Source organism: Salmo salar, chromosome ssa04, assembly GCF_905237065.1.
Source record: "Salmo salar chromosome ssa04, Ssal_v3.1, whole genome shotgun sequence".
NCBI lineage: Eukaryota > Metazoa > Chordata > Actinopteri > Salmoniformes > Salmonidae > Salmo > Salmo salar.
Window position 1 is genome coordinate 57,413,820 of NC_059445.1, and position 27,535 is coordinate 57,441,354.

A 27,535-nucleotide genomic window follows, 5' to 3' on the forward strand; every position below is an offset into this window, starting at 1 on the left:
AAATGATGTCTCACATTTATAGTACAAACTAAAAGTTAAATTAGGCCTACATTAATGGGTAAGTGGTAATGTAGGACATAGTTAACTACAGTAAAATAATGTACTGTATTTGAAATGTTTACATTGGTGAATTTGAAATTTGAACTAAAACATTGTTCTGCTACTGCTAGCTTACACATCAGTGTTATTAACAAGATTTTAGTATTGTTGATCATTACAACTATCATTTATAATGATTACAATTATTTAATACTGTTTTTACTAAATGATAAAATTGTTATGTTATCATGGCGCATGTAAAAGAAGTCATAAAGTTTGTTGATCCCTCTAACTACAGTATATAGAAGTCTAATCTCACAAGACAAGTTTTTTTTTTCCGACCACAATCTTAGTCACAGGAACAGACTCACCAACAACACAGCTCACGAGGCAGCAGATCTAAGAGAAGGCAGGCACTCAAAAAGCTCTGCAAAGTTGTTCTGAAAGAAAAAAGAAGAAACGCTTACTGACTTGAATGTTGTATTAAAGGAGAAGGAAACCCCTTGTGAGACGAGACACATTCAAAACAATAAGTAAGTAATGTATTATCTGATAATATGTAATTATGTACGATTAGATTAATCATCTATGTTTGTGTTATTACATTGTTATGACATATACAGTACTCAAGAAGATAGATGCCTTTGCATCAAACTAACTACACTGTTCCATTAGGTCTTATGGGGATATTAGAAAATTGATCATCTGTGCAAAATTTTGTAGGCTACTCAATGTGTGAAGTAATGAGAAGGGGATGATATTTTGGCTTTAAGAATTTGCAACATAATATTGTACAACAAGGGGCAAATCAGGATACTGGAATTTACTTTTGAAACAGATTGTGAAATGCAGAATTTTACCATTGCATTGTGTGCACTGAATATGTGTGTATGCGAACTTTGAGGATTTACTAAGAATGTTGGTTCAGCACCGTATCAATGTACTTATGTGGTATTCTATGTTTCTATCAATAGGGATATAGTATGCATATAGTTCGGATGCAGAGGGTAAATAAGAGCCAATGGCTAAACTGATGTCCATTTACTTTTGAATATAATCTTAACAAAACACATGTACATTAAAACAGTTATTTGTCAACATTCATAAGAATAAGCTAAGATCCTTTGTGCATCTCCTGGTCACTATATCATTGCTGTCTCAGCAGTGCAACAGAAGGGTCAGCCATGTAGCCTTTTAAGCTCTCAGAGCAGAGCTCTCTCTGGTGGTAATGTACTCTGATACTCCCTGGGGATGGGCTCTAACTATCTTTCTCCATCTGGCTCTCTCTCCGCTCTCCAAGATCATCCCCATCGCTTTATCCATAGCATCCCTCCCTACTACTCACAGTAGTATTGAGTAAGATTCAAACACACACACGCTCTGTACATAGAGGTTGATTTGTCATGCGGTTGTGGATTTAAGGTGTTTATTTAATATACGAATGATATGATAGACAGAGACATAAGAGAAAATGTGATCCAACAGACCACTCTGTGAAGTTGTCTTCGTACATACATGGAAGGAATTAATTCATCTCTGTGTAAGTACAGTTATCTGTATGTTAAACCTTCAGGTCCCAGATGGCTTCATGTCCATGTTTGAATTATTGAATCATAAGCAGGTGTTGATGATGGCTTTGCATTTGCTTTGTTTATGTGGGAAAGTTTCAGTTCTTCTATTGCCATAACTGAATTCACTCCAAACTGTAAACATTCACTCCAGTCAACATGTCGTGCATGAGCTCACTGTGAGAAACTACTGTAGAGCAGGCTACTAATAGAAACCAGGAATATAACCAAATGACAATTACTCACTGTTTGGTTTTACATGTTTGCATATTAGTTAGATGTGTCTCAAACTGTGATTCTAAAATGCTTTGTTTTCATGATGATCCATGATGTCATTGTCTACCAGTCTAGTTGTTTTTTAACAAGATCTGCACAGGAGGACAATTCAAATGTACACGGTTACATAAAGACTGTATCAGAGCAGAATAAAACAAGCACAACAATTAGATTATTCAGCCTGAGTTTCAGCTATACTGTAGTTAATGTGAAAAGATGAAATTAGCATAGGAAAAACAATGTGTTTAATGAGGAACAGACTATATGTTGTGGTGGGAGAGAGCTCATCATTGATGTTCTACAGTTGGTAGACACTGTGGTTTTGTTTTTTTGTAAGTAGGGAGGGGTTGGTAATCATATGACACCACATCAGAAAATAGCCTTTCTTCTCTGAGAGGAAGAAGCCATTTTGAGCCCCAGGTCCAGCAGCTTTAGATGAGTGGATGAGGATCTATAATGTACATCAAGTGATAGCAAAATGGCCACATCGATTATGCATACAGACATTATCTCATAGAGTGGATAAGAGACATTGTTCACGTGCTGCACACTGTTTTATGTGCCCACTGATTTACACTGACTGTGTGTTGTGCCATGCAAATGGACCTGAAGTACACATTACACTAATTTGTTTTACAGTAATGGATCAGCAGAATAACAATATGTTAAAAAAACTATCGTGACTAATGTTGAGCCTTAGATTATTTGTTTTCACAATGCTGTATCCCCTAGTAACACAGTTCTGTATTATTTCATTCATTTGTCAAGGGTATCATAAACCAAAATATTTGATGAGAATGAGATGGATCTAGATGTGCTGGGTTATAAATGGGGATGTCTTTGAATCATGCTCCTGACTTCTCTCTTTCTGCTGTTCCACACATGTTGTTCTCCTCATGGTAGGCAGAGAGGTCTTCAGAGTTTCACTCTGAGTCATTGTCAATCTCCTTCCTCTTTTCTAGGGCATCTACAAGGAAATAACAAAACAAGTCGTTTCTCATGTCATCCTTTTTCTGAGAAATAATTTAAATCCCAGAAATAATGATTCATTCTGATCAGTTTAGCTTGAAGAGAAATGTGATTATTTACAATGTGTCTCAGTAATTGCTGTCCTAATTTTCAGCTGAACTGTCTAGGAATGTTTTGTCAGTTATTTAAGTAAAGAAAGGGTTCTAGGCCTGGATAGAGTTTTGTATTAGCTATAGTTGTCATGGGGAAGTGCTAATAAATAACCAGCTTTGTTAGCCATCTGGGGGTGAAACATCACATGTCTAAAAGCTGGTGTATTTTGAGGTCAGCTCTCTTATTATGTTTCAGAGAATCTAGATAAATGGAAGAAATTGTAAAGTCAATGTCTAGTTATTCAAATGTGTATGACCAAACAATATTTCATCATGCCAAAACTCAGGAAGATAACCATGAATGCAGTCCCTCACTGCAGAAAAATTACATTAAATTAGAATTTGTCAATCCTCTCATTTATAATATACTGAACATACTGTATTAACATGACTGTGATGTGTTATCATTGTAACTCCTCCTCTAGAACAGGAGTCATTATGAGCAAGTCAAAGGGCCCAGAGTACCCTTCCTTCTCTCTGGAGACGGATGACAGGACGGATGATGAGAGGGCACAGAGCAGACAGGTGAAGAAGCCTGACCGGCTGGTGTCTGCCCTAGGCTTAGGCAGTTCGGGGGGGCCCAAAACCCCCATGGACTCAGACTACCAGGATGAGCTGGAGGAGGCCGCTCCCAAGATTAGATTCAATCTCAATTTTGACAAGTGAGACAACACATTCACAAAATATAATAACACATTCTGTACAGTATGGAGACAAATGGTGTTTAATGCCTGATTGTAGGGCTAAGTCACACTAATAACAGTCTTAATACTGTTTGAGAAAACACAGATGTCTTCCCTCAGGGAGGACGTTTTGTTAATCAGAAGTTCATTTACAATATAACATGAGAATAAGGTCTTTGTTTTGAAGCCCTTTTGGGAAAGACCATTCATTTTTTGTTTTCCAATTGAAGAAGAAATGCTTTCCCAATACTAAAGTCTAACATTTTTCTTTGTAGGGAAGTACGATGTTTGGAGGAGAACAAAGAGGACAGGGTCAGCAAGAGGTTTGACATCAAGAGGCTGTTTGAGGCCGTGTCCACTGGTGACGTCATGAAGCTGGAAGGGCTGCATCAGTACTTGCATCAGTCCATGAAGAAGCTCTCCAACACTGAGTGTGAGGGGGACTATGCATTACAGTATATAGTACTGTATAATTGTAGCATTTTAGGGTACCACTTTACATTACAGTGCTATTATTGCTGTGTAACTACTCGTGTTATTACAGTGTAATGAGTATTGTAAACTAACCCTATTTTCATGTCCACACCTCTGATCAACCTTAACCCAACCTATTACCCTAACCCTAGCTTGATGTCCACACCCTGGCTCAACCCAAAACCTATCCATTAACCTAACCCTACCTTCATGTCCACACCCCAGTTAAACCCTAACTCTAGCTATTACCCTAACCATAGGTTCATGTCCGCACCCCGGTTCAACCTTAATAACCCTAGCTTCATGTCCACATCCCAGTTAAACCCTAACTCTAGCATCAATCCTAACTTTAACTTCATGTCCACATCCTAGCTCAACTCTAACCCTAACCTCAACTCTACCCCTAACCCTAGAGTGGTAATGCATCGTACCTATAGCTTTAACACTAACGCTGACCCTAAAGTGTATTATTTTATACCCCATTCTTTCACCTCTTGCTCTCCTAGATCAATCGTATGGTAAAAACGTCCTGCTGAAGGCTCTACTGAATCTGAGAAAAGGCAGAAATAACACAATTGAATATCTTCTTGACATCTCAGAGAAGATGGGGGACATCAAAGAATTTGTAAATGCTGCATACACAGACAGCTATTACAAAGGTGAACTGTCATATAACCAGAATTATCATTAGTTGATGTTGTTCATCTATTCCACACATGCCTCTGACAACTCCGTTCTATGTACACAGCCCTCAACATACCAACACAGTCATGTAACTGTATATGTCAGGCCATGCATGTTATGATATTCTATCCTTTCTATCTACGGATCAAATAGGTCAAACAGCCCTTCATATTGCCATTGAGAGAAGGAGCATCTATTTTGTTGAGCTATTGATCAAGAAAGGAGCAAACGTCCATGCCAAAGCCTGTGGGAAATTCTTCCAGGCCCATGATGGACCCAGCTTCTACTTTGGTGAGTGTGTCAGTATCACTGAGCCTTGAACAGTATCCTCCTCTGGTAGGTTTGACAACAGACTCTTCTGCTTGTCAGGCGTCTAGTCATCCCTCAGAGAATAATCATTCCCTTCTTTATGACTAAGGGAATTTTATTAAAGTGTTTTATGAAGCTTTATTTAAAGTGGATTTACATATCCAGAAAATATTTCCAACAAGGTTGTCACTGTTGTGGTGGATAGGGTAATAGAAAGGACATTGAATTGAGGGAAAATGTGTTTCCAGGTGAGCTGCCTCTGTCTCTGGCTGCATGCACCAACCAGCCTGAGGTGGTGGACTTCCTGCTGGAGAATGACTACCAGAGAGTGGACGTGAGGGAGAGTGATTCCCTGGGTAACATGGTGTTGCATGCCCTGGTGGTGTTGGCTGATAACACACCAGAGAACACTGACTTCATCACCTCTATGTACGACCACATCCTCACAACAACTGCCCGCCTGCACCCCGAATGGAGGCTGGAGGACATAGAGAACAACCAGGGCCTGACGACTATAAAACTGGCTGCCAAGACTGGCAAGATCGGGGTAAGGGAGGAGTCCAATATGGAGTAATGCTGTAATGGTGTTCGGCCCAGTAAAGACCTTCTGGAGAACAGATCAACAGTTTGTTGTTTCCAAATTAAGTAATCTCATTGTCATCTCATCTTCACTGTAATATTTTGTTCCTGTTAGACGTACGAAGAAAATGCATTTTTCTTCCATACAGTGCATTCCGAAAGTATTCAGAACCCTTGACTTTTTACACATTCTGTTACGTTACAGCCCTATTCTAAAATTGATTGAATACACGTTTTTCCTCATCAATCTACACACTATACCCCATAATGACAAAGCGAAAACAGGTTTTTAGAAATGTTGCAAATTTATTACAAATAAAAAACAGAAATACCTTATTTACATAACTATTCAGACCCTTTGCTATGAGACTCGAAATTGAGCTCAGGTGCATTCTGTTTCATTGATCATCCTTGAGATGTTTCTACAACTTGATTGAAGTCCACCTGTGGTAAATTCAATTGATTGGACATGATTTTGAAAGGCACATACCTGTCTATATAAGGTCCCAAGCAATGAGGTCGAAATAATTGTCCGTAGAGCTCCGAGACAGGATTCTGTCAAGGCACAGATCTGGGGAAGGGTATCCAAACATTTCTGCAGCATTGAAGGTCCCCAAGAGCGAAGTAGCCTCCCTCACTCTTAAATGGAACAAGTTTGGAACCACCAAGATTCTTCCTAGAGCTGGCCGCCCAGTCAAACTTGAGCAATTGGGGGAGAAGGGCCTTGGTCAGGGAGGTGACCAAGAACCCAATGGTCACTCTGACAGAGCTCCAGAGTTCATCTGTTCATCTGTGGAGATGGGAGAACCTTCCAGAAGGACAACCATCTCTGCAGCACCTTTATGGTAGAGTGGCCAGACGGATGGCACTCCTCAGTAAAAGGCACATGACAGCCCACTTGGAGTTTGCCAAAAGGCACATAAAGAAACTCAGACCCTGAGAAACAAGATTCTCTGGTCTGATGAAACCAAGATTGAACTCTTTGGCCTGAATGCCAAGCGTCACGTCTGGAGGAAACCTGGCACCATTCCTACGGTGAAGCATGGTGGTGGCAGCATCATACAGTGGGGATGTTTTTCAGCAGCAGGGTCTGGTAGACTAGTCAGAATCAAGGGAAAGATGAATGTAGCAAAGTACAGAGAGGTCCTTGATGAAAACCTGATCCAGAGCATTCAGAACCTCAAACTGGGTCAAAGGTTCACCTTCCAAAAGGACAACAACTCTAAGCACAGAGCCAAGACAATGCAGGAGTGGCTTCAGGACAAGTCTTTGAATGTCCTTGAGTGGCCCAGCCAGAGCCCGAACTTGAACCCGATCGAACATCTCTGGAGAGACCTGAAAATAGCAGTGTAGCGATACTCCTCATTCAACCTGACAAAGCTTGAGAGGATCTGCAGAGAAGAAGGGGAGAAACTCCTCACATGTGTGCCAAGCTTGTAGCGGTATACCCCAGAAGATTTGAGGCTGTAATCACTGCCAAAGGTGCTTCAACAAAGTACTGAGTAAAGCGTATGAATACTTATGTCTATTTCAGTTTTAACATTTTTATAAATGTGCAAAAATTTCTAAAACCATGTTTTTACTTTGTCATTATCGAGTATTTTGTGTAGACGGATGAGGGGGGAAAAAAACAATTTAATCAATTTTAGAATAAGGCTATAACGGATCAAAATGTGGAAAAAGTCAAGAGGTCTGAATACTTTCCGAATGCACTGTATGTGTTTATCATAATGTGCTACATCCTTCCATTACGTGTAAACCAATTGTTTTATTCCTCATCTAGCTGTTTAAGCACATGATGCATCGTGAGTTCCAGGAGAGGGAGACCAGACACCTGTCCCGTAAATTCACTGAGTGGGTTTACGGACCCGTCCACTCCTCCCTGTATGACCTGGCCTCATTGGACTCCTACGAGAAGAACTCTGTCATGGAGATCATCGTCTACAGCAGTGACATTCCTGTGAGTCACATTTATATCTGTTGAGATTTCTAGCTCACTCAGGAAAAGAAAAAAATATATGTATATAAATAGATAAAAGAGAAGCAAATGGGTCTGATGTGTTCAATTAAATGGGGAACGAGTGATTTCTTTAAGTTTCTTAGATGCTCAGATATGTTACGTTGGTCGAGCGAGAAGAAAAAAGAAAGGAGGGCATTCACCAGAGCCACATCAGGAAACACTCTAAAGGGCGCTCAACCAAGCTCATGCATCACATGTGGAGACAACGAGCACGGAGGTAGGCTGTTCGCCTGCAAGGTCTTCAAGAAGCTCAATCTGACAGGCAAGAAGGCTCAGCTTAGGAGAGCAGGAGCATGCTTTAAGTGCTTGCGCCTTCATGGTGACGATGGCGGCTGCACACAAAAGTATCAATGCTCAAAGGATCACTGTCAGAAAGATGGCTCTTCAGACCACAATTACTTGCTCTGTCCAAAGTCACAGCAAGAAGAATGTGCGCATGCGCAGCTTCACTAGAGACTTAAATTACAGCACCTGGTAATCACTTCACCGTAGACAATCATCAGGAGCACACAGCCCGTTGGTATGTAACTGCGAACTACTCAGTCTAGCATTGATGTTTAAGTCACTTATATGTTTGTGCACTGAACATTTACCTCACTGTGTCGGTGTTAGTTGGCCGGGAGTAACTTGTAGCTCGCTGGGTGCGGTAGCTCAGCGAACCAGATGCTATATAGCATTAGGCTATTATTATCAGCCATTTGCATTGTACTGATTGTTCAGAGCACTCTGCTGGTTTCTGGTGGCGGTGGTGATAGCGGTGGTTTGGTTCGGTGATCCATGGTGGAGTGCCGCATTATGTTGCGTTTGTGTGTAAATCCTTTGGACGAGGCATGTGGTGGCATGGGTTCTGTGTCCTGTGACAGCGTCCATATCAACCTGTGACGGCAGAGTCACTGTGCGCATGCTCCTCTGGCGCTGGGCATTCTGGGTGATGTAGTCGGTGCTGTTTTAAGCCAGATTCGCCACATCTTTGATGGTGTTGCAGGCTTATTTGATTTATTATTTACATTATTATTATATTACTTGAATAATATACTAAATAATATATCTGAATAATATATTGTCATTACTTGTTTGTTGTATTTCAGGTTTATGACCTGTGGTCATTTGATTTCAAATAAAATTAAGGACAAAACACGAGTCATGACATTGTGTGCTTCCTGGTGAGCCTTTTCGGAGGGCTAAATAACGAAAATCTGAACAGTCATAAACCACGGTTCTTCTTTTACATGGATAATGCAAGGCTAGAACATTCGTCACGAGACTAACTTCTGATAAGCAAACAGTCCACCCATAAAGCTGTCTGCTCATCTGTTGACTTACTAGGCAAATCAATAATGAGTGAAAGCCAAGAATAAGGATAGAGTCTACAGTTAAAGGACTACTTAAACCCAGTTGGCAGAAAACACTTGAGCTTGATTTAAACACTAGAAAAGTTGGCAAGATGGCAGCATCAGAGGAGGAGCTGGAGAGGCTAAAACAGAAGCGGGCAGCAGCCCAGACTGCGTTCACTAGAAGAACCAATTACCTCACCTACAGAGCTAGTGCACTGGGGGAAAGTGAAATGAGAAGTGAGTGGAGGAACTTTAAAGTGGATCACTCCAGAGTCAGAGATGCAGGGTTTGAGTATGCCACGGCCCTGAGAGAAGTGGACGATGATGAAGCCAAAAAGAAGGCGGAAAACATTGATGGAAAAACAGCAGAATGTGACTGTAAGTTTGATGAAACTGAACAAATCATCCTGATCAGCTTCTGGACAAGGTTCGCTGAGGCGGAAATTACCACCCTCACTGAAGAGGCTGGATCAGCCATGGACCAGGCCGAGGACACCGATCACCACCATATGACCAGGAGGGAATGTGAATTGATTCATAGGAACCTGGAACGGGAGGTCAACAACTTCGAACGAGGATTGGATGAGTGGAAAGATTTGATCCCTCGGTCCAAGGCAACAGAGTCAAAGGACCAGATCCGGAAGTTGAAGAAAAGGCGTGAAAAACTGTGGGATGAGTGGGCATGGAAAGGCGGTTCTCAATCCGACGACGAAGAGAAACTGGGAAAAGTGAAATTTGTGGAGCACGAGGAGCCAGTTGGGACTTACAACTACAGGCCCCAGATCAGCCTAGAACGTGCACGCTTGCCCATGTTTGCTGGTAATATGAGGGATTACTACCGCTGGAAAGCTGAATGGGAGGACTTGCAACGTCTGGGAAACCCTCATGGATTGGAAAATGTGAGAAAATTCTATCTCTTGGGAAGCCTAGATGAAAAAGTCAAGAGGGACCTCGTATTGTCCAGCTGTGGATCCGCCAACGACGTGTTCAGGCTCCTGGACAACAAGTACGGAAATAAGCCAAAAATAGTGCTGCTGATTGCACAAGAAGTGCAAGGACTTTGCCCCATCAAAGGAAACCATCCAAGGAAGACAATCGAACTGATTCAAGCCGTGGAGAGAGCTCTTCGTGACCTACAAGTCTTAGGGGAGGAAGATGCTGTGAAGAACCGAGTGGTTGTGCAGTCGATTGAAAGTAAGCTTCCTGACTCCCTGAAAGAAAAGTGGTTAACACACAAAAATGACCCTGGAAGCGGGTTTTCACCACGCAACCACTTTGACTGTCTACTGCAATACTTGAAAAAGCAGGACGACATTCTCGAGGAGCTAGACCAGCTACAGCCTAGCCCGGCGGACAATACTGAGAAAGAGGAAAAGAGCGGAAAGCAGAGCGATGCAAAATTGGGGAAACGGGGGCTTGGACTAACCAACAAACAGGAGGAGCTCCTTGCCAAACTTTCTCCAGAGGTGCGAGCAGAGTTCAAAGAAGCCTTTTCAAATAAGATCACAATAAAAGTGTGTGCTAGCATTGGTTGTGAGCCAAAAGAGTGCCCTGTCATAATGATGCTATTGGATGTGACGACAAACTCTGGCCAGCTAGTCGGTACGTTGATTGATCTCGCTTCAGATACTAATTATATCTCTAATAAAGCAGCAGAGCGTCTCAAGCTAAATGGTGAGAACATTAAGTTGATTGTCCAAGGTGTTGGAGGGAAGGAGAAAACCATTACTACCATGAAGTATACCCTGAGGCTGAGAGTAAAAACTCCCAGAGGTACGATAGCAGAGCACAAACTCCTCTGTCACGGCTTGGAAGATGTTGCGAAGGTGAACCAAGCTGTCACGCCACAGCAACTGCAGAAGTTCTTTCCAAATGTTCAACTCAAGGACTTTGTCCGGCCCGAAAAGATCGACCTGTTGATTAGCCACAGAGAGGGTCGCCTTGTCCCACAGCCAGTCAGAGTAGTTGGAGACCTTGTCCTCTGGGATGGTCCCCTTGGGAAGGCTGTTGGTGGAACGCATCCTGACCTCTTTGAAGTGATAGACCTAGCAGTGCACAGGTCTGAAACACATTTCTCTAGGTCAATGAGAACAGCTTCAAGGGCGTACAAAGAGATTCTCGTGAAGACGGGAGGACCCAGTGGAGTTTCGGTGGAAGAAGACGCAATCCTCCGAAACACTGCAACTACCAACAAAGAAGTTTTTAAAAGGTTCAAGTGGGACAGTATTGGCGCCGCCTGTGATCCTCAGTGTGGTGGCTGCAGATGCGGTAGGTGCCCCCCTGGAGGCAAGGAAATGACCCTAGGAGAGGAAAGAGACTTGGAGAAAATAAAGGAATGTCTCACCTACGTGCAAGCTGACAAGCACAGCGAATCCCCTCACTGGGACGCAGCTTACCCGTGGAAAGGAGACCCCACAACGCTGCCTGACAATCGACGTGCAGTGGAAGCGACCTTTTTAAACACTGAGAAACGACTGTAGAGGGAGCCAGAATGGAAGGCTGCGTACAGAGAGCAAATCCACGATATGGTCTCGAGGGGCTGCCGTTAAAGTCACCCAGGAGGAAATCGATAGCTGGAAGGGACCTAAGTGGTATATCAGTCATTTAGTTGCTCCTAATCCTCACTCAACCACTACCCCTGTAAGAATTGTCTGGAACAGTAGCCAAGAATTCATGGGAATAAGTTTAAATGATCTACTGTACAAGGGTCCTCATGTCCTAAATCAGATAAGGGGCGTGCTTCTGAGATTCAGGACTGGGTTGTACGCCGCCCTGGGCGATGTGAAAATAATGTACAACTCTGTCTGGCTAGAAGACAAAGAAGTACACCTCCATCGATTCCTCTGGAGAGACAATCCTGAGGAGGTGATCGAAGTCTTTGCTGTCGTCAGGGTCAACATTGGCGATAAACCTGCTGGTTGTATTACCCAGGTGGCAATGAGAGAAACAGCCAACCTGCCCCAGTTTGCAGCCATGGTTGAGGAGCGCAGAGTTGTGGTAGAAGATAGTTATGTGGATGACATCTTGATGTCCCACAATGACTTGCAGATACTGGAGAAAATCACCAAAGGAGTGGAAAAGATCTTAAAGGCTGGAGGCTTCTCCCTTAAGCCATGGGTCTTATCAGGCCAAAGTGGGAGGTCTGCAACCACAACTGATGCCAGTATCAGTAAGACAACTGTGAGTGTGCCCAAAACGCTGGTGTTACCCAACCAGATGCGGGACGAAGAGAGCAAAGCACTTGGAGTCGGCTATGAACCAGAGACCGACAAACTTCGTGTGATGACCTCTGTAAATTTCTCAAAGAAGAGAGGAAAGATGAGAACAGGAGTCGATTTGCGCGAAGAGGAAGTCAGAGGTAAAACTCCAAACCCATTGACCCGTCGGATGCTGCTAAGCCAGATTGCTGGATTCTATGACCCCATTGGTCTTGCCACACCCGCAAAGCAGAAAGGGGTTATGCTTGTGAGAGAAGCTTACCAAGAAGCGAGTATAAGCAGTCCAGTTAAGGACACTTGGGATGACCCACTCTCACCAAAACTACGAGAGGCTTCCATAAGACTCCTCGAAGAATATGTGAGACTTGCCTAGATCAGGTTCGAAAGAAGCCTCACACCAACTGGAGCCATAGGCCATCCAATGGGAGTCACGGTTTCAGATGGGAGTGAGGCTTCCTACGGCGTGGTGCTCTATCTCCGTTGGGAGACGCAGAATGGGGTCGTAGTGAGGCTGGTTGAGTCAAAAGCAAAGCTTACCCCTCTCAACCAGAAAGGAGACGTGATTAAGGCAGAGGTATGTGGTGCTGTCTTTTCGATCCGCCTGAGAAAATACCTTGTAAAGCACTGCCGCATCAAGGTTGCACGCTGGGTCCACTTCGTGGATAGCCAAACAATCCTGGGAGCAATTCACAAGGATAGCTATGGCTACCAAACTTTCTTCGCTAACCGCATTGGAGAGATCCAGAAGGCTGGACCAGTGGAAGACTGGAGGTGGATTGAGGGCAACCTGAACATAGCAGACATCATCACAAGGGGAGCAACTCCTGAGGAACTCGATGAAGGGTCAGAGTGGCAACAAGGCCCAGAGTTCCTGAGTTGGCCTGAGGCTGAGTGGCCTGTGAAGACGGCCAGTGAGATAGTGACCAGCGTGGCTGATGACGTTAAAAGGTTGCAGAGAAGAGCGTTCTCAGCTGTAGTCACCAGGTCTCAGGCAGAAAAGTTCTCAGACCCCAGCAATACTGATGTTGGGGCAGACTTGCAAGACTCCGCACCGCGACCGCAGATGAAAGACCAAGGTCCAACTCCAGCAGTAGAGAGGCCAAGGAGGAAGCCCTGGGGTGTAGCTCTAGTGCGCCTTGTCGGGCCCGAACGATTCAGTAGCTTGTCTAAATTGTGTGGAACAATCGCCTGGGTTCGAAGAGCGGCAGAATCCTGGCTGAGGACAAGCTACCAAGCCTCGAGCTCAGCAAACTGGGAGGTGAGGGGGCCCAGGCTGTCTGTGGGAGAGAGAACAGCGGCTTTCCAAGACCTAGCCCTTGCAGCCCAAGACGGCGTGAACTTTCAGGATACGACCTTAAACCGCCTTGTTGTGATGAAAGATGACAACAAAGGACTCTTACTTTGTGGTGGTAGAGTCCAGTCTTGGAATGAAGACGGAACCGCTGTACCTTTAATCCCGTTCCGGTCGTGGCTGGGGGCCTTGCTTGCGAGGGAAGCTCATGAAGCGAATCATGAAGGGGTGGCTGCCACACTGCTGCACACTAAATGAAAGGCCTGGGTTGTGCAAGGTCGGAGGACAGTGAAGAAGGTGGTCAACAGGTGCATCACTTGCAAGAAGCAAAGAGCCCGGCTGTGCCAGCAAGTGATGAGCGCTCTTCCTCAGGAACGTACCAGTAGAGCGACCCCATTCGAGTATACTACACTAGACCTCTTTGGACCCTTTGAAGTGAGGGACGCTGTTAAGAAAAGAACCAAGAAAAAGGTCTGGGGAGTCGTGTATTGCTGCATGACTTCCAGAGCCGTCCATGCTGATCTCATCGACGACCAGTCTTCTGAGAGCTTTCTTCAGGCCTACTCCCGGTTCACTGCTCTGAGGGGGCATCCCAAAAAGCTATGATCAGACAGAGGCACAAACTTCTTGGGAGCCAGGCCTGCTCTGAGAGAGCTACACAAGCACCTGGCCTGTTTGCAGAAGGCATCCGTTGAAGACAAGGCTGCCAGAAATAGCACAGAGTGGCAATGGGACTTTCATCCTGCAGACTCACCACACAGGAATGGAGCACCAGAGGCAGCTGTCAAGCTCCTTTAAAGAGCTCTTAACAGTCTTGGCGGAACAACTGGCTGCTACACCTGGGGGGAGTTCCAGACCCTTCTCTACTCTGCAGCCAACTTGACTAATGAGCGACCCATCGACGCCAGGGCACAGGAACAAGAGGACTCAGTGGAGTACTTGACCCCCAACTCCCTTATCCTGGGGCGCACCGGACAGGGAGGTGACATACACGGAATCGACATGGAAACCCGCTCTTGGTGCAGGCTGAGTGCTGTCCAGGCTGGAGTCGACAGGTTCTGGAAGAAATGGAGCGAACTGGCAGGACCAAACTTGTTCATACGACACAAGTGGCACCGAGCAGAGAGAAGTATCAAGGTTGGAGACGTAGTCTGGATTGCGGACCAGAACGCTCTGAGGGGGCAGTTCCGGCTCGGCCGGGTTGCTACAACATATCCAGATGAGAAGGGGGTTGTCCGGGATGCGGACATAACAACCTGCATGGGTCTTCCTGCTCCCATGGTTCCCAGGGCCCGGAGGAAGGACTCTACCATGCACACGAAAATCGTCATTCGCAGGGATGTGAGGAGGTTGGTGATCTTGATTCCTGCTGAAGACCAAGAGGAGGTAAGATAAGTCCTCGCCATGGGTACCAAAAGACTGTGACTCGGTGTTCTTTGCTTAGGTAGCGGGTAACCCTGGGAGGCAACTGAGTGCTTCGAGGGCAAACCTACACTCAGTAGGAGGAAAGGTGGTGGAGCCTACCTCCTTAGTTAATACATGTTTGTAAATGCCTACAAAGACTGGACTTTAGTTTGAAATTCTCACTGAGAGACTCAAGAGACTGTGCCCTCCTTGGATCTTCGATCAGTCGGCCAAGTGGGAGGTGTTGACATTTCTAGCTCACTCAGGAAAAGAAAAAAAAGATATATATAAATAGACAAAAGAGAAGCAAATGGGTCTGATGTGTTCAATTAAATGGGGAACGAGTGATTTCTTTAAGTTTCTTAGATGCTCAGATATGTTACGTTGGTCGAGCGAGAAGAAAAAAGAAAGGAGGGCATTCACCAGAGCCACATCAGGAAACACTCTAAAGGGCGCTCAACCAAGCTCATGCATCACATGTGGAGACAACGAGCACGGAGGTAGGCTGTTCGCCTGCAAGGTCTTCAAGAAGCTCAATCTGACAGGCAAAAAGGCTCAGCTTAGGAGAGCAGGAGCATGCTTTAAGTGCTTGCGCCTTCATGGTGACGATGGCGGCTGCACACAAAAGTATCTATGCTCAAAGGATGACTGTCAGAAAGAGAGCTCTTCAGACCACAATTACTTGCTCTGTCCAAAGTCACAGATCAAGAAGAATGTGCGCATGTGCAGCTTCACTAGAGACTTAAATTACAGCACCTGGTAATCACTTCACCGTAGACAATCATCAGGAGCACACAGCCCGTTGGTATGTAACTGCGAACTACTCAGTCTAGCATTGGTGTTTAAGTCACTTATATGTTTGTACACTGAACGTTTACCTCACTGTGTCGGTGTTAGTTGGCCGGGAGTAACTTGTAGCTCGCTGTGTGCGGTAGCTCAGCGAACCAGATGCTATATATCATTAGGCTATTATTATCAGCCATTTGCATTGTGCTGATTGTTCGGAGCACTCTGCTGGTTTCTGGTGGCGGTGGTGATAGCGGTGTTGGAGTGCCGCATTATGTTGCGTTTGTGTGTAAATCCTTTGGACGAGGCATGTGGTGGCATGGGTTCTGTGTCCTGTGACAGCGTCCATATCAACCTGTGACGGCAGAGTCACTGTGCGCATGCTCCTCTGGCGCTGGGCATTCTGGGTGATGTAGTCGGTGCTGTTTTAAGCCAGATTCGCCACATCTTTGATGGTGTTGCAGGCTTATTTGATTTATTATTTACATTATTATTATTATATTACTTGAATAATATACTACATAATATATCTGAATAATATATTGTCATTACTTGTTTGTTGTATTTCAGGTTTATGACCTGTGGTCATTTGATTTAAAATAAAATTAAGGACAAAACACGAGTCATGACATTGTGTGCTTCCTGGTGAGCCTTTTCGGAGGGCTAAATAACGAAAATCCGAACAATATCAAAAGGATCAAATCATAAGCCCCTTTATACCTGGTGCTAACATGCATCCTTTGTCCTGATCTTGGCCACATTCTGATTGTGCCCAGATTTTCAGACATGCGTCTACACATCTGTCCACTGCATTGTGACGAAATTTGCTGATCCCTCCCTTTATGCAAATTATTTGAGAGGTATTATTTTTAAATAATATTTATTTATTTTAAGACACATGTTGATGGCCTTGTCACGTCCTGACCAGTATAAGGGGTTATTTGTTATTGTAGTTTAGTCAGGGCGTAGCAGGGGTGTGTTTGTTTTGTGTTGTCGGGGTTTTTGGGTATTGTTCTATGTTTTGTAGTTCTATGTTCTTTCTATGTTGTGTATTTCTTTGTGTTGGCCTGGTATGGCTCTCAATCAGGGACAGCTGTACTTCGTTGGTGCTGATTGGGAGCCATACTTAGGTAGCCCTTTTTCCACCTGTCTTTTGTGGGAAGTTGTTTTTGCACTGCTGTGGTTAGCCTGCAAGACTGTTTAGCTGTTGTTCGTTTTTTCTTGTTTTGTGTAGTGTTCAAATAAAAGTCAAGATGAGCATTCACATACCCGCTGCATTTTGGTCCAATCAATACGACGGCCGTTACAGGCCTGAGTTAATGGTGCCACCTGTCAATGATTTTAGAGGGCTGGATAATGATAATTTAAATGGTTTCACTTTCCAGATCCATCTACACTTCCAGACACAATGCATGCCTGACTACCTCTTGAAGGTGGTCAGGAAGATTAGATCACAATCAGATCAAAATGCATCTTTTATTTTTTTAATTTAAAAAAAATATTTTATAAACAATACAAAACATTCACATACAAATGACAACATCGTACAAACATCAACTACATCACACCTGCCCCGACCCACTAGCACACACCCCCCATCTCCAGCGCCCCATCACTCTGTTTCTCTCCATAGCCCACTCACTTTCAATTTTTAGATAGTAAAGCGTTTGACCTTTCCATTGTGTTATCGACGAACGATTGCTTGATTTACAGTTTTTACGTATATGTTTTTTTTTAAAGATGATTGACGAGTAAAGTATCGTCCAACCCATCGGTTATCTTACTGCACCCCCTCTTATGCCATGTCTTCAAATATGCAGATTTACAGATTAGAAGTACATTTACATTGTAATACTTCTGAAAGCCAACTTTCTAACTCCGCCCATAACTTTTAGACTTTATAACATTCCGAAAAGGCATAGATTATTTAGTCATTATTAGTTTTACACTTCAGACATGACTCTGCCGTTGTGTTGCAGAATTTGTGAATTTTGTCTCAATATTATTCTATAAATGTATTTATACTGGATTAAGTGTACATTTTTGTTAACTGTAATCTTGTTAATTATGGCCCAACATTCCCTCCATATTGTGCCAACATCAGTTATTTATTTTTAAGTCTGGTTCCAATAGTTAATTTTTTTTGTAAGAGATTGTCAGTTGGATATGCTCTCTGCAAGGTTTTGTATAGCTTACCTAGCATATGAATATCCTTTTCTGACTCAAATAGGATTCCCTCAAGATTGATCTGATGTCCAAAAGATTTTGAATAAAAATGTTGTGATCGAAAACATTTAAGTTGCATGTATTTGACAGTATTGCTTTTCAGAATTACCAAGTCATTTACAGTTTCTATGCCTTTAGTTTTTACATGTGGACCAATTTATCGGTGAATTCTGAAAAGCTATCCAAGGATTGGTCCATAAGGTTGTGTTTTTAGAGAGTGATATTGGTTCTTGTAGAATACACTTAATTTTCTTCCAACTATGAAGTTATTAATATTCTTAGCTTTATCCTTTGAAAATAGACACGTAAAAAGATTCTGGCTATGAGCATCTGAATAGTCTACACCTGTCTAAAGAATATGGGCACACTCAGAATGGGTCCGTGCTATCAGATAGCATTGACTAATCAGAATGTGGGCAACATTAGGAAGGACACATGTTAGCACCAGGTATAAATGGGGCTCTAGATGCCTTTTCCTGCTGTTGTGCCCTTGAGCAAGGCACTTAACCCCTAAACTGCTCCATGAGTTCTGCACTGTGGTTAACCCTGTGCAGCTGTTCTCCAACCTCTCTGTGAGTGTGTGTCTCTAAAGAGAGAAAGACTAAAATATAGATATACTAGCATAAAGGTGTGGTTATATTATATCAATATTATAAAATATAATTTCAGAATCGCCATGAGATGCTGCAGATTGAGCCTCTGAACAGGCTACTGGAGGAGAAGTGGGACAAGTTTGCGGCTCGGATGTTTTTCTTAAACTTCCTGGTTTACCTGGTTTACCTCTCCGTCTTCACTGCTGTTGCCTACAACAGGAAGAAGGGAACGGTGAGGTCTTTGCATTATCACAATAAGCTGCATTATTCTAGCCTGGCTGGTCCAAGAGCAATTAAGTTTGGATCCATGCTAACATCATTCAGCTATAGAGGAGATCAAATTATTATTTATGAATCGTTTATTGTCACATACAGGTGCAGTGAAATGTGGTGTTTTACAGGGTCAGCCATAGTAGTACGGTGCCCTTGGAGAAAATTATGGTTAAATGCCTTGCTCAAGGACACATCGACAGATTTGTCACCTTGATGGCTCGGGTATTAGCAGCATACCATCCTGCATCCCACTGCTGGCTTGCTTCTGAAGCTAAGCAGGGTTGGTTGTGGTCAGTCCCTGGATAGGAGACCTGATACTGCTGGAAGTGGTGTGGGAGGGCCAGTAGGAGGCAGCCTTTCCTCTCGTCTGCCCCAGGGCAGTGATTTGGGACATTGCCCTGTGTAGGGTGCTGTCTTTTGGATGGGATATTAAATGGGTGTCCTGACTCTCTGTGGTCACTAAAGATCCCATGGCACTTATTGTAAGAGTAGGGGTGTTAACCCCGGTGTCCTGGCTAAATTCCCAATCTGGCCACCTAAATATCACATCATGGCCACCTAATCATCCCCAGCTTACAATTGGCTCATTCATCCTCCTCTCCCCTGTAACTATTCCCCAGGTTGTTGCTGTAAATGAGAATGTGTTCTCAGTCAACTTACCTGGTAAAATAAGGGTTAAATAAAAAAATCTAAACCAGCAACCTGTTGGTTACTTGGCCAACACTCTAACCACTAGGCTGGCTACCTGCTGTCCAAAGACAGTTATTTTAACTTCAGCTTAATTTCTTCTCTCACCCTCTGATATCCAGCCACCTTTTACTCTGGAACATACCAGACAGGAGTACCTGCGACTCGCCGGTCAGCTTTTTATAACTGTGGGAGCCTGCTATTTCTTCATAAGAGGGGTATGTGTGCATGTGTGATGTGCTTTGATTATATGAGGATTAAGGCCAGGATTCAATCCGATTCGCGCTAGATCCATGTTATAGCGCGGTTGACACTTAAAGGTATTTTCTAATTGAGCCGACACCTGCAGCATTTACCTTGAACGCTATCTCCATTAACGCGGTAAGATTGCCTTTAAAAGCTGTGTTGTCTGCAAGCGCGATCGGATTGAATCCCGGCCTAAATGTTTGAAATATCATTTAACAAAACTGTATTCAAAAGTGTGGTTGATCAAATGTTTTTATTTTTCTATCCCAAGATATTAGACTTGAAGAGAAAACGTCCAAGCCTGGACACTTTGCTGATTGACGGATACAGTGAAATCCTTTTGTAAGTTGTATAAAATCTCTCTCCACAAACACTAATTATTTGATATATTATGTATCACCTGCCCCTGCATACTTTAGCAATAACTAAGGGATTAGAAGAACTTCTAATAAGGACAACGCCACATCTTTCAGAACGCCTTGCAAGCTTGTGGGCTAGACACACACACTCCTACTGGTAAACACTGTATAATAACATGCTGAAGTCAGAGTGGTCCAACGCAGTACTAGTCTATCTTTGATCCTGACATCTTAGGATACGTTTTCTAAGCCATGTTGATAATGTTTCTTGGCAGCTCTATGCATGTGTGTGTAGGAAGTTAGTGTTTCACTAGTGTCAGAGGTTATCTCTCTGTGATTCCAACTCTCTTCCGCAGTGAGTTGATGAAACGTTTGACTTTAACTTGCCTTTGTGTGTAGTTTTCTGCAGGCGATCTTCTTCCTGGCCTCCTTAGTGCTGTACTGCTGTGGTAGGGAGGAGTACCTGGGGTTTCTGGTGCTGTGTCTGGCTCTCAGCTGGGTCAACCTGCTCTACTTCTCCAGGGGATACAGACACATGGGCATCTACAGTGTCATGATACAGAAGGTACACTGGATACCAGGGCCTGTTTTCACAAAGAGTCTCTGAGTAGGAGTGCTGATATAGCAACACTTGCCTTTTAGAACACAATGAATAAAATTCTATGGCGAGAGGGGACCTGATCCTAGATCAGCACTCCTGCACTGAGACTTCAGAATTCAGTCCCAGTGACACTCTTACAGAGAAGCTACAGGATTCATTGCCACAGGGTATCTACCATTGGAACAACATTGGTGTTATGACCAAGCTGTAGTTATAATCCAGTTTGTTTGATACTCTCATTCTTACTCTCTTTTTTTTCCCTTTGTAGATGATCCTAAGTGATATCTTGCGCTTTCTCTTCGTCTACGTTACCTTCCTCTTTGGGTTTTCAGCAGGTATTTCAACTCTCCTCTGTCACTTTTGCACGCAGGGACACAAACACAGCCTGTCAGTGGCTCATGAATTCAAAATGTATTTGTTTATTCTTCCAACATCATCAAAAGACCTATCAAAATTGCAGTTGACAGCTCCCTCGTTCATTGACACTTCTAAACAACTGAAAACAATTGAGAGAATATAAGCAAACAATATGAATGGGGTCACTTAGGGGTCACTTAGAAATGTCCTTGTTTTTGAAAGAAAAACACTTTTTTTGTCCATTAAAATAACATCAAATTGATCAGAAATACTGTGTAGACGTTGTAAATGACTATTGTAGCTGGAAACGGCAGATTCTTTATGAAATATCTACATAGGCATAAAGAGGCCCATTATCAGCAACCATCGCTCCTGTGTTCCAATGGCACGTTGTGTTAGCTAATCCACGTTTATCATTTTAAAAGGCTAATTGATCATTAGAAAACCCTTTTGCAATTATGTTAATAATGGTAGGGAGGAGTACCTGGGGTTTCTGGTGCTGTGTCTGGCTCTCAGCTGGGTCAACCTGCTCTACTTCTCCAGGGGATACAGACACATGGGCATCTACAATGCTCTCGGTAGCCGAATGCTGTTCATTGACTACAGCTCAGCGTTCAACTCCATAGTGCCCACGAAGCTCATCACTAAGCTAAAGACCCTGGGACTAAACACCTCCCTCTGCAACTGGATCCTGGACTTCCTGACGGGCCACCCCCAGGTGGTAAGGGTAGGCAACAACACGTCTGCCACGCTGATCCTCAACACTGGGGCCCCTCAGGGGTGTGTACTTAGTTCCCCCCCTGTACTCCCTGTTCACCCACGACTGCGTGGCCAAACATGACTCCAACACCATCACTAAGTTTGCTGACGACACAACAGTGGTAGGCCTGATCACCGACAACGATGAGACAGCCTATATGGAGGAGGTCAGGGAACTGGCAGTGTGGTGCCAGGACAACAACCTCTCTCTCAATGTGAGCAAGACAAAGGAGCTGATTGTGGACTACAGGAAAAGGCAGGCCAAACAGGCCCCCATTAACATCAACAATGCTGTAATGGAGCGGGTTGAGAGTTTCAAGTTCCTTGGTGTCCACATCACCAACGATCTACCATGGTCCAAACACAGCAATACAGTCGTGAAGAGGGCACAACAAAACCTTTTCCCCCTCAGGAGACAGAAAAGATTTGGCATGGGTCCCTAGATCCTCCAAAAGTTCTACAGCTGCACCATCGAGAGCATCCTGACTGGTTGCATCACCGCCTGGTATGGCAACTGCTCGGCATCTGACCGTAGGCGCTACAGAGGGTATTGCGTACAGCCCAGTACATCACTGGGGCCAAGCTTCCTGCAATCCAGGACCTACAGTATATAATAGGCGGTGTCAGAGGAAAGCCCTGTTTTAGACTGTTTTCTCTGCTACCGGACGGCAAGCGGACCCAAGGCTCCTTAACAGCTTCTACCCCAAGCCATAAGACTGCTGAACAATTAATCAAATGGCCCCCGAACTATTACATTTACCCCCACCTCCATTGTTTTGTACACTGCTGCTACTCGCTGTTTATTATCTATGTATAGTCACTTCACCCTACTGTACCTACATGTTCAAATTACCTTTAACCTGTACCCCGCACACTGACTCAGTACCGGTACCCCTGTAAATAGCCTCATTGTTATGTTATTGTGTTACTTTTATTATTTTTTTACTTTGGTAAATATTTTCTTATTTCCTCTTGAACTGCACTGTTGGTTAAGGGCTTGTAAGTAAGCATTTGACGGTAAGTCTACACTTGTATTCGGCGCCTGTGACAAATAAAGTTTGATTCAAAGGGTGGCTACTTTGAAGAATCTCAAATATAAAACATATTTTGATTTGTTTAACACTTTTGTGGTTACAGCATGTTTCCATATGTCTTCACTATTATTCTGCAATGTAGAAAATAGTAAAAAAACCAAAAAAAACACCTTGAATGAGCAGGTGTGTCCAAACTTTTAACTGGTACTGTGTGTAAAAAATAAAACCTCTGTGAATGGACCGTGGTAAAGCATTCTCTGTCCCTCCACAGCGGTGGTCACTTTGCTGATGGAACCTGAATTGCCGGCCAGTAATACAGCACAGCCAATAAACAGCACAGATGGAAAAGGTCGTACCCTTTTCCTTCCCACTGAGGATTCGTGTATAAAACCCACCTTCAGGAACATCTCTCACACTATCATGGAGCTGTTCAAGTTCACCATCGGCATGGGAGACCTGGAGTTCACAGAGGGGTAATAATTGATTTTACAGATGCTAAAAGGCTCTTTAGATAGACATGTCTAGCACCCACCTGAGTGATGCCAAGACAGCCATTTTTCCGCCAGAAAGATCACCACACATCAGTTATAAACTTCCATATACTGGACTAGCTATCATGGTGGAGAAATGGGCAGTTATTTAGGCAATAAGGAATGTGTTTTTTCTAGGTACCAGTACAAGGAAGTGTTTTACATGCTGCTAATCTCCTACATCGTGCTCACCTACATCCTGCTGCTCAACATGCTCATCGCCCTCATGAGCCGCACTGTGGAGAAGATGTCCCTGGAGAGCACCAGCATCTGGAAACTACAGGTGTTCCACCACAGGTTCACTGGCGGACAGATAGACGTACTGACAGAAAGGGAAATGGCACATTTCTTTTAATGTGTTGTTTGTTTTTGTGGATAGTTTGATATTAGCTCTTCATTGTAATGAACATGTGTGTCTACAGCGGGCCATCACCATCCTGGATCTGGAAAGGAGCCTGCCTCGCTGCTTGAGAAGGAGGCTTCGTTCTGGGGTGGACAAGGACCTGGGGACCAGGGCTGGAGAGAAAGACCGCCGATGGTGCTTCAGGTGGCCAATTTATTTACATACTCTAGATGTTGAATCAATGATGAGAGAATAGATAAATTCTTTCAGACATCACAACCTGATTGTATCTGACAAAAGTACAAGTGAACATACCTGTACATTCCTATTGGATAACATTCTATAGATTTGATTGCGTCCAATATCAATAGCATGACAATCATTCCCAACACTAGCCCATTTCGACAGGAACCCATCATATCAGGAAAATATCATTTAAAGCCCCTCATACAACCCCAGCTGAGTGATTGTGCGTCTAGAATTAAATGACTGAATGCACTCCACAGCCGCTGTGCACAGCAGCACCACAGCCTGGTACATGGTGTGCTGCATCATTGATTTGCTTTCTGTGACAGCTGATGGATGTGTCATACACTCAGGGACAGTAATTGGAGCATGTGTCTGTCTATCTGTCTGTCCTCTCAGAGTGGAGGAAGTCAACTGGAACAAATGGAACACCAACCTGGGAATAATCAATGAGGATCCAGGGAGCGGAGATACGGCCAGGCTGTCCCCTTCACACAGCAGCAGAACGCTAGGCAAAGGTATAGGCCTAGAGTGTGTGTCCGTTTGTGTGTGTGTTGGGAGAGAGAGAAGAACAATGAGTTTATGGCTTGGAGGCATTTTTACACCCTCTGGATCACATAATATTCATCTGTCCAAATTAGTACTATTCAAATGTAAGTACACCAATCTAGTACCGGGTCGGACCCCCCTTTTCCTCCAGAATTCTTCAGGGCATGGATTCTACAAGGTGTGGCATTCAAACGTTGCTCATGGTATCAAGAGACCTAATCTGTGCCAGGAAAATATTCCCCACACCAGTACACCACTGCCACCAGCCTGTACCGTTGACATCAGGCAGGATGGGGCCATGGACTCATGCTGCTTCTGCCAAATTCTGACTCTGCCATCAGCTTGACGCAATTTGTCAGAACATGCAATGTTTTTCCACTCCTCAATTGTACAGTGTTGGTGGTCCAGCTTGTTTTTCGCTGATAGAAGTGGAACCTGGTGTGGTCGTCTGCTGCAATAGCCCATCTGTGACAAGAACTGACGAGTTGTTCAGATGCCGTTCTGCGCCGTTATTTGCCTGTTTGTGGCCCACCTGTTAGCTTGCACGATTCTTGCCATTCATCTTCGACCTCTCTCATCAACGAGCTGTTTTTGCCCACAGGACTGCCGTTGACTGGATGTGTTTTGTTTGTCGCACCATTCTCAGTAAACCCTAGACACTGTTGTGCATAAAAGGCCCAGGAGGGTGTCCGTTTCTGAGATACTGGAACAGGTGTTGTGCCAAAAATCTCCCCCCTGCCAGAATCCCCCCCCTTCTAATTTCCTTCATTTTGTCACAAGAGTCAAATATTTTCTGTGACACACATCAGAGTCAAATACATTCTATAGAACAAACTTCACATCAGGATAGGCAACCGAAATTAATAATTAATGTATGTGTGTTATATTAAACATAGAGGGAGTAAAATGTTGGCAAGCAATAAACATTTCAGAACAACTATTGCTGAGTTATTATCCTTACACTTTCAAAAATACTAGTCGAGTAAGACATGGTAGAGATTGAATTTTGGCAAAGAGACTTATTTATAGACTAATTCAAAATCAGTATCGGATTTAGGTACGAGTGACATGGGCAGCCGCCTAGGGCGGCATCTTGCCGGGGGCGGGTGCTGAAGGGGGGTTCGCCCAGGGCGCCATACAAGCTAGAACCACCACATACACTTGAAACAAATAGCCAAACCGAAAACTGCAGACAAAAATGCTTTCTGCTACTAAGATCAGTGAAATGTAGGCTAAACTGACAACTGAGTGAAGAGCAGAAATCTCAACTAGCAAGCAAGTCGCAGCAATGAAGAACGCGAAGGGGGGAGAATTATGTCAGGGGGGAGATTTTCGGCACAACACCGGCACGCCTGGCACCAACGATCATACCACGCTCAAAGTCGCTTAGGTCACTCTTTTTGCTCATTCAAATGTTCAATCGAACAGTAATGGAATGCCTCGATGCCCGCTTTATATAGTGAGCCATGGCCACCATTTTCGTGAACGGGGTACCTAATAAACTGGCCACTGAGTGTATATTGACATTAATATACTGTATCAGTCATTTTGGAGTGCATACAGATGAACATTTCAAACTCTTTTTTCTCTATAGAGAGGAGCTGGCGGGGGTTCCTGGGAAATGTCAGTCGAAGACAACATACACAGCCTCAGCATCAAATACAAGTAGAGAGCACAGAGATGTCCTCTCTGTCTCCTCTCAGCCATGTCTGAAGTCTGCTCTCGCATCCTCCTGACCTAGATGGTTCTCTTCCTTGCAATGATTGTGATGTGTGGTTGTTTTACCAATGCACTGATTTCATTCAATTACTAAAATGTATATGTACTCTGGTTTAGTCCATTCGTGTGGTTTATAGACCCAATAGGAGGGTAGTGGAGGGTTCTAGCCTCTAGAGGGCAGGTTTAAACAGCAAACACATTCACTCCACTGTTATTGTGATTTACAATATTGATTTATTTATACTTCAAGCTGATTGTTAGATTTAACAGTATATGTGCCCTAAAATGACTGCAATCTGTGTTGAGCAAATCGTAGGGATGAGATCTTAATACATTGGAAATCATTGCAAAAGTGGTCCTTAATCCTCATATGTTTTACTTAAGCAATAACATAAAACTGGAAAACTGTATAAATGTATGGTTATTTTAATGAACTAATGTATTGACATACTTACCTGGCTATCCAGACTAATTTCTCAGACCAAAAGCCACACCCACAAAGGTTTGTTTCTTCTCTTCAATGAGTCTGGATTTGACTCTTAGACTTATATTGAATGCGAACACATTCGGACCGTCTGATTGGTCCCAGAAACCAATGGGTTGGGCCATAAGTATAGTAATAACCAAAAAGATAACGCCAAAGATTTTTATAACTAACCTAAGACAGACTGTTGTTTCCAAATGGGAGCAAATTAATCATATACTGCTTTGACATAGGATTTAAGGTATTTTGCCTGTAAAAACATTTCAGACATGTTTATATGACCCTTTTACAAACAAGCCTATTTTTACCTGCATACACCTTTTATACCTCCCGTGTGCATGACGACATGCCAGGGAAGAGTGGTAGTAGTGGTGTGCAGATGTGGGTGGACATCTATTTGAATAAATCCATGGAGAATATACACCATCAAAAATAAATCCATTATTAATTAGTTTAGGCATGTCCTAAGAAACATAAGACTAATACAATGTATTTTCAAAAGAATAGAATGGTATATTGAGTTAATTACTTTATTGATCTATGCAGCCTATATGACTGCGGCATGCACATGAAATCAGTTATTTTGTTAAAAAGACTAGACACACAGTCAACACACATTTTACAGTAGGCTTAGAATATAATGAAATATAACAGAATAAAATACAAATCTTTTTCCTACACAACTTGCATTATGGCAACAACATGTGGAACCCGTCATATAAAAATGATATGTTGAAACAGAG

General features: G+C 43.5%; 1 protein-coding gene and 1 long non-coding RNA gene across 6 annotated transcripts; one reads left to right on the forward strand and one right to left on the reverse strand.

Annotated features, from left to right (window-relative positions):
* The first annotated feature begins 338 nt into the window (after positions 1 to 338).
* On the forward strand, positions 339 to 26,762 carry trpv1 (transient receptor potential cation channel, subfamily V, member 1). 5 transcript variants are annotated; one of them, XM_014197074.2, is made up of 17 exons: positions 345 to 572; positions 3,435 to 3,666; positions 3,963 to 4,120; positions 4,668 to 4,820; positions 4,999 to 5,136; positions 5,403 to 5,701; positions 7,517 to 7,693; positions 18,682 to 18,837; positions 19,688 to 19,783; positions 20,083 to 20,153; positions 20,570 to 20,735; positions 21,040 to 21,106; positions 23,193 to 23,394; positions 23,590 to 23,734; positions 23,874 to 23,998; positions 24,440 to 24,558; positions 26,184 to 26,762. In XM_014197074.2, the coding sequence occupies exons 2-17, from the start codon at positions 3,443 to 3,445 to the stop codon at positions 26,300 to 26,302; spliced, it is 2,415 nt and encodes an 804-aa protein (XP_014052549.1). In that variant the 5' UTR covers positions 345 to 572; positions 3,435 to 3,442; the 3' UTR covers positions 26,303 to 26,762. The 5 variants fall into 5 exon arrangements, with proteins under 5 accessions (XP_014052550.1, XP_014052549.1, NP_001133970.1 ...); NM_001140498.1 differs by having other exon boundaries at positions 529 to 572; positions 3,430 to 3,666; XM_014197073.2 differs by lacking the exon at positions 345 to 572 and adding an exon at positions 904 to 1,579.
* Positions 20,570 to 21,697, reverse strand: LOC106603503 (uncharacterized). Its single transcript, XR_001328422.2, has 2 exons — positions 21,613 to 21,697; positions 20,570 to 20,633 (listed from the first exon to the last, which is right to left on the reverse strand). It is a non-coding gene; the product is annotated as an uncharacterized lncRNA (long non-coding RNA).
* Positions 26,763 to 27,535: the final 773 nt, after the last annotated feature.

What these genes read in the sequence shown, in the direction of transcription:
- trpv1 (XM_014197074.2), top strand. Translation starts at nt 3,443, where the DNA reads ATGAGCAAGTCAAAGGGCCCAGAGTACCCTTCCTTCTCTCTGGAGACG. An exon ending in TCTACAGCAGTGACATTCCT is followed by an intron (nt 7,694 to 18,681) that starts GTGAGTCACATT and finishes ATATAATTTCAG; the next exon opens with AATCGCCATGAGATGCTGCA. An exon ending in CAGCAGAACGCTAGGCAAAG is followed by an intron (nt 24,559 to 26,183) that starts GTATAGGCCTAG and finishes TTTTCTCTATAG; the next exon opens with AGAGGAGCTGGCGGGGGTTC.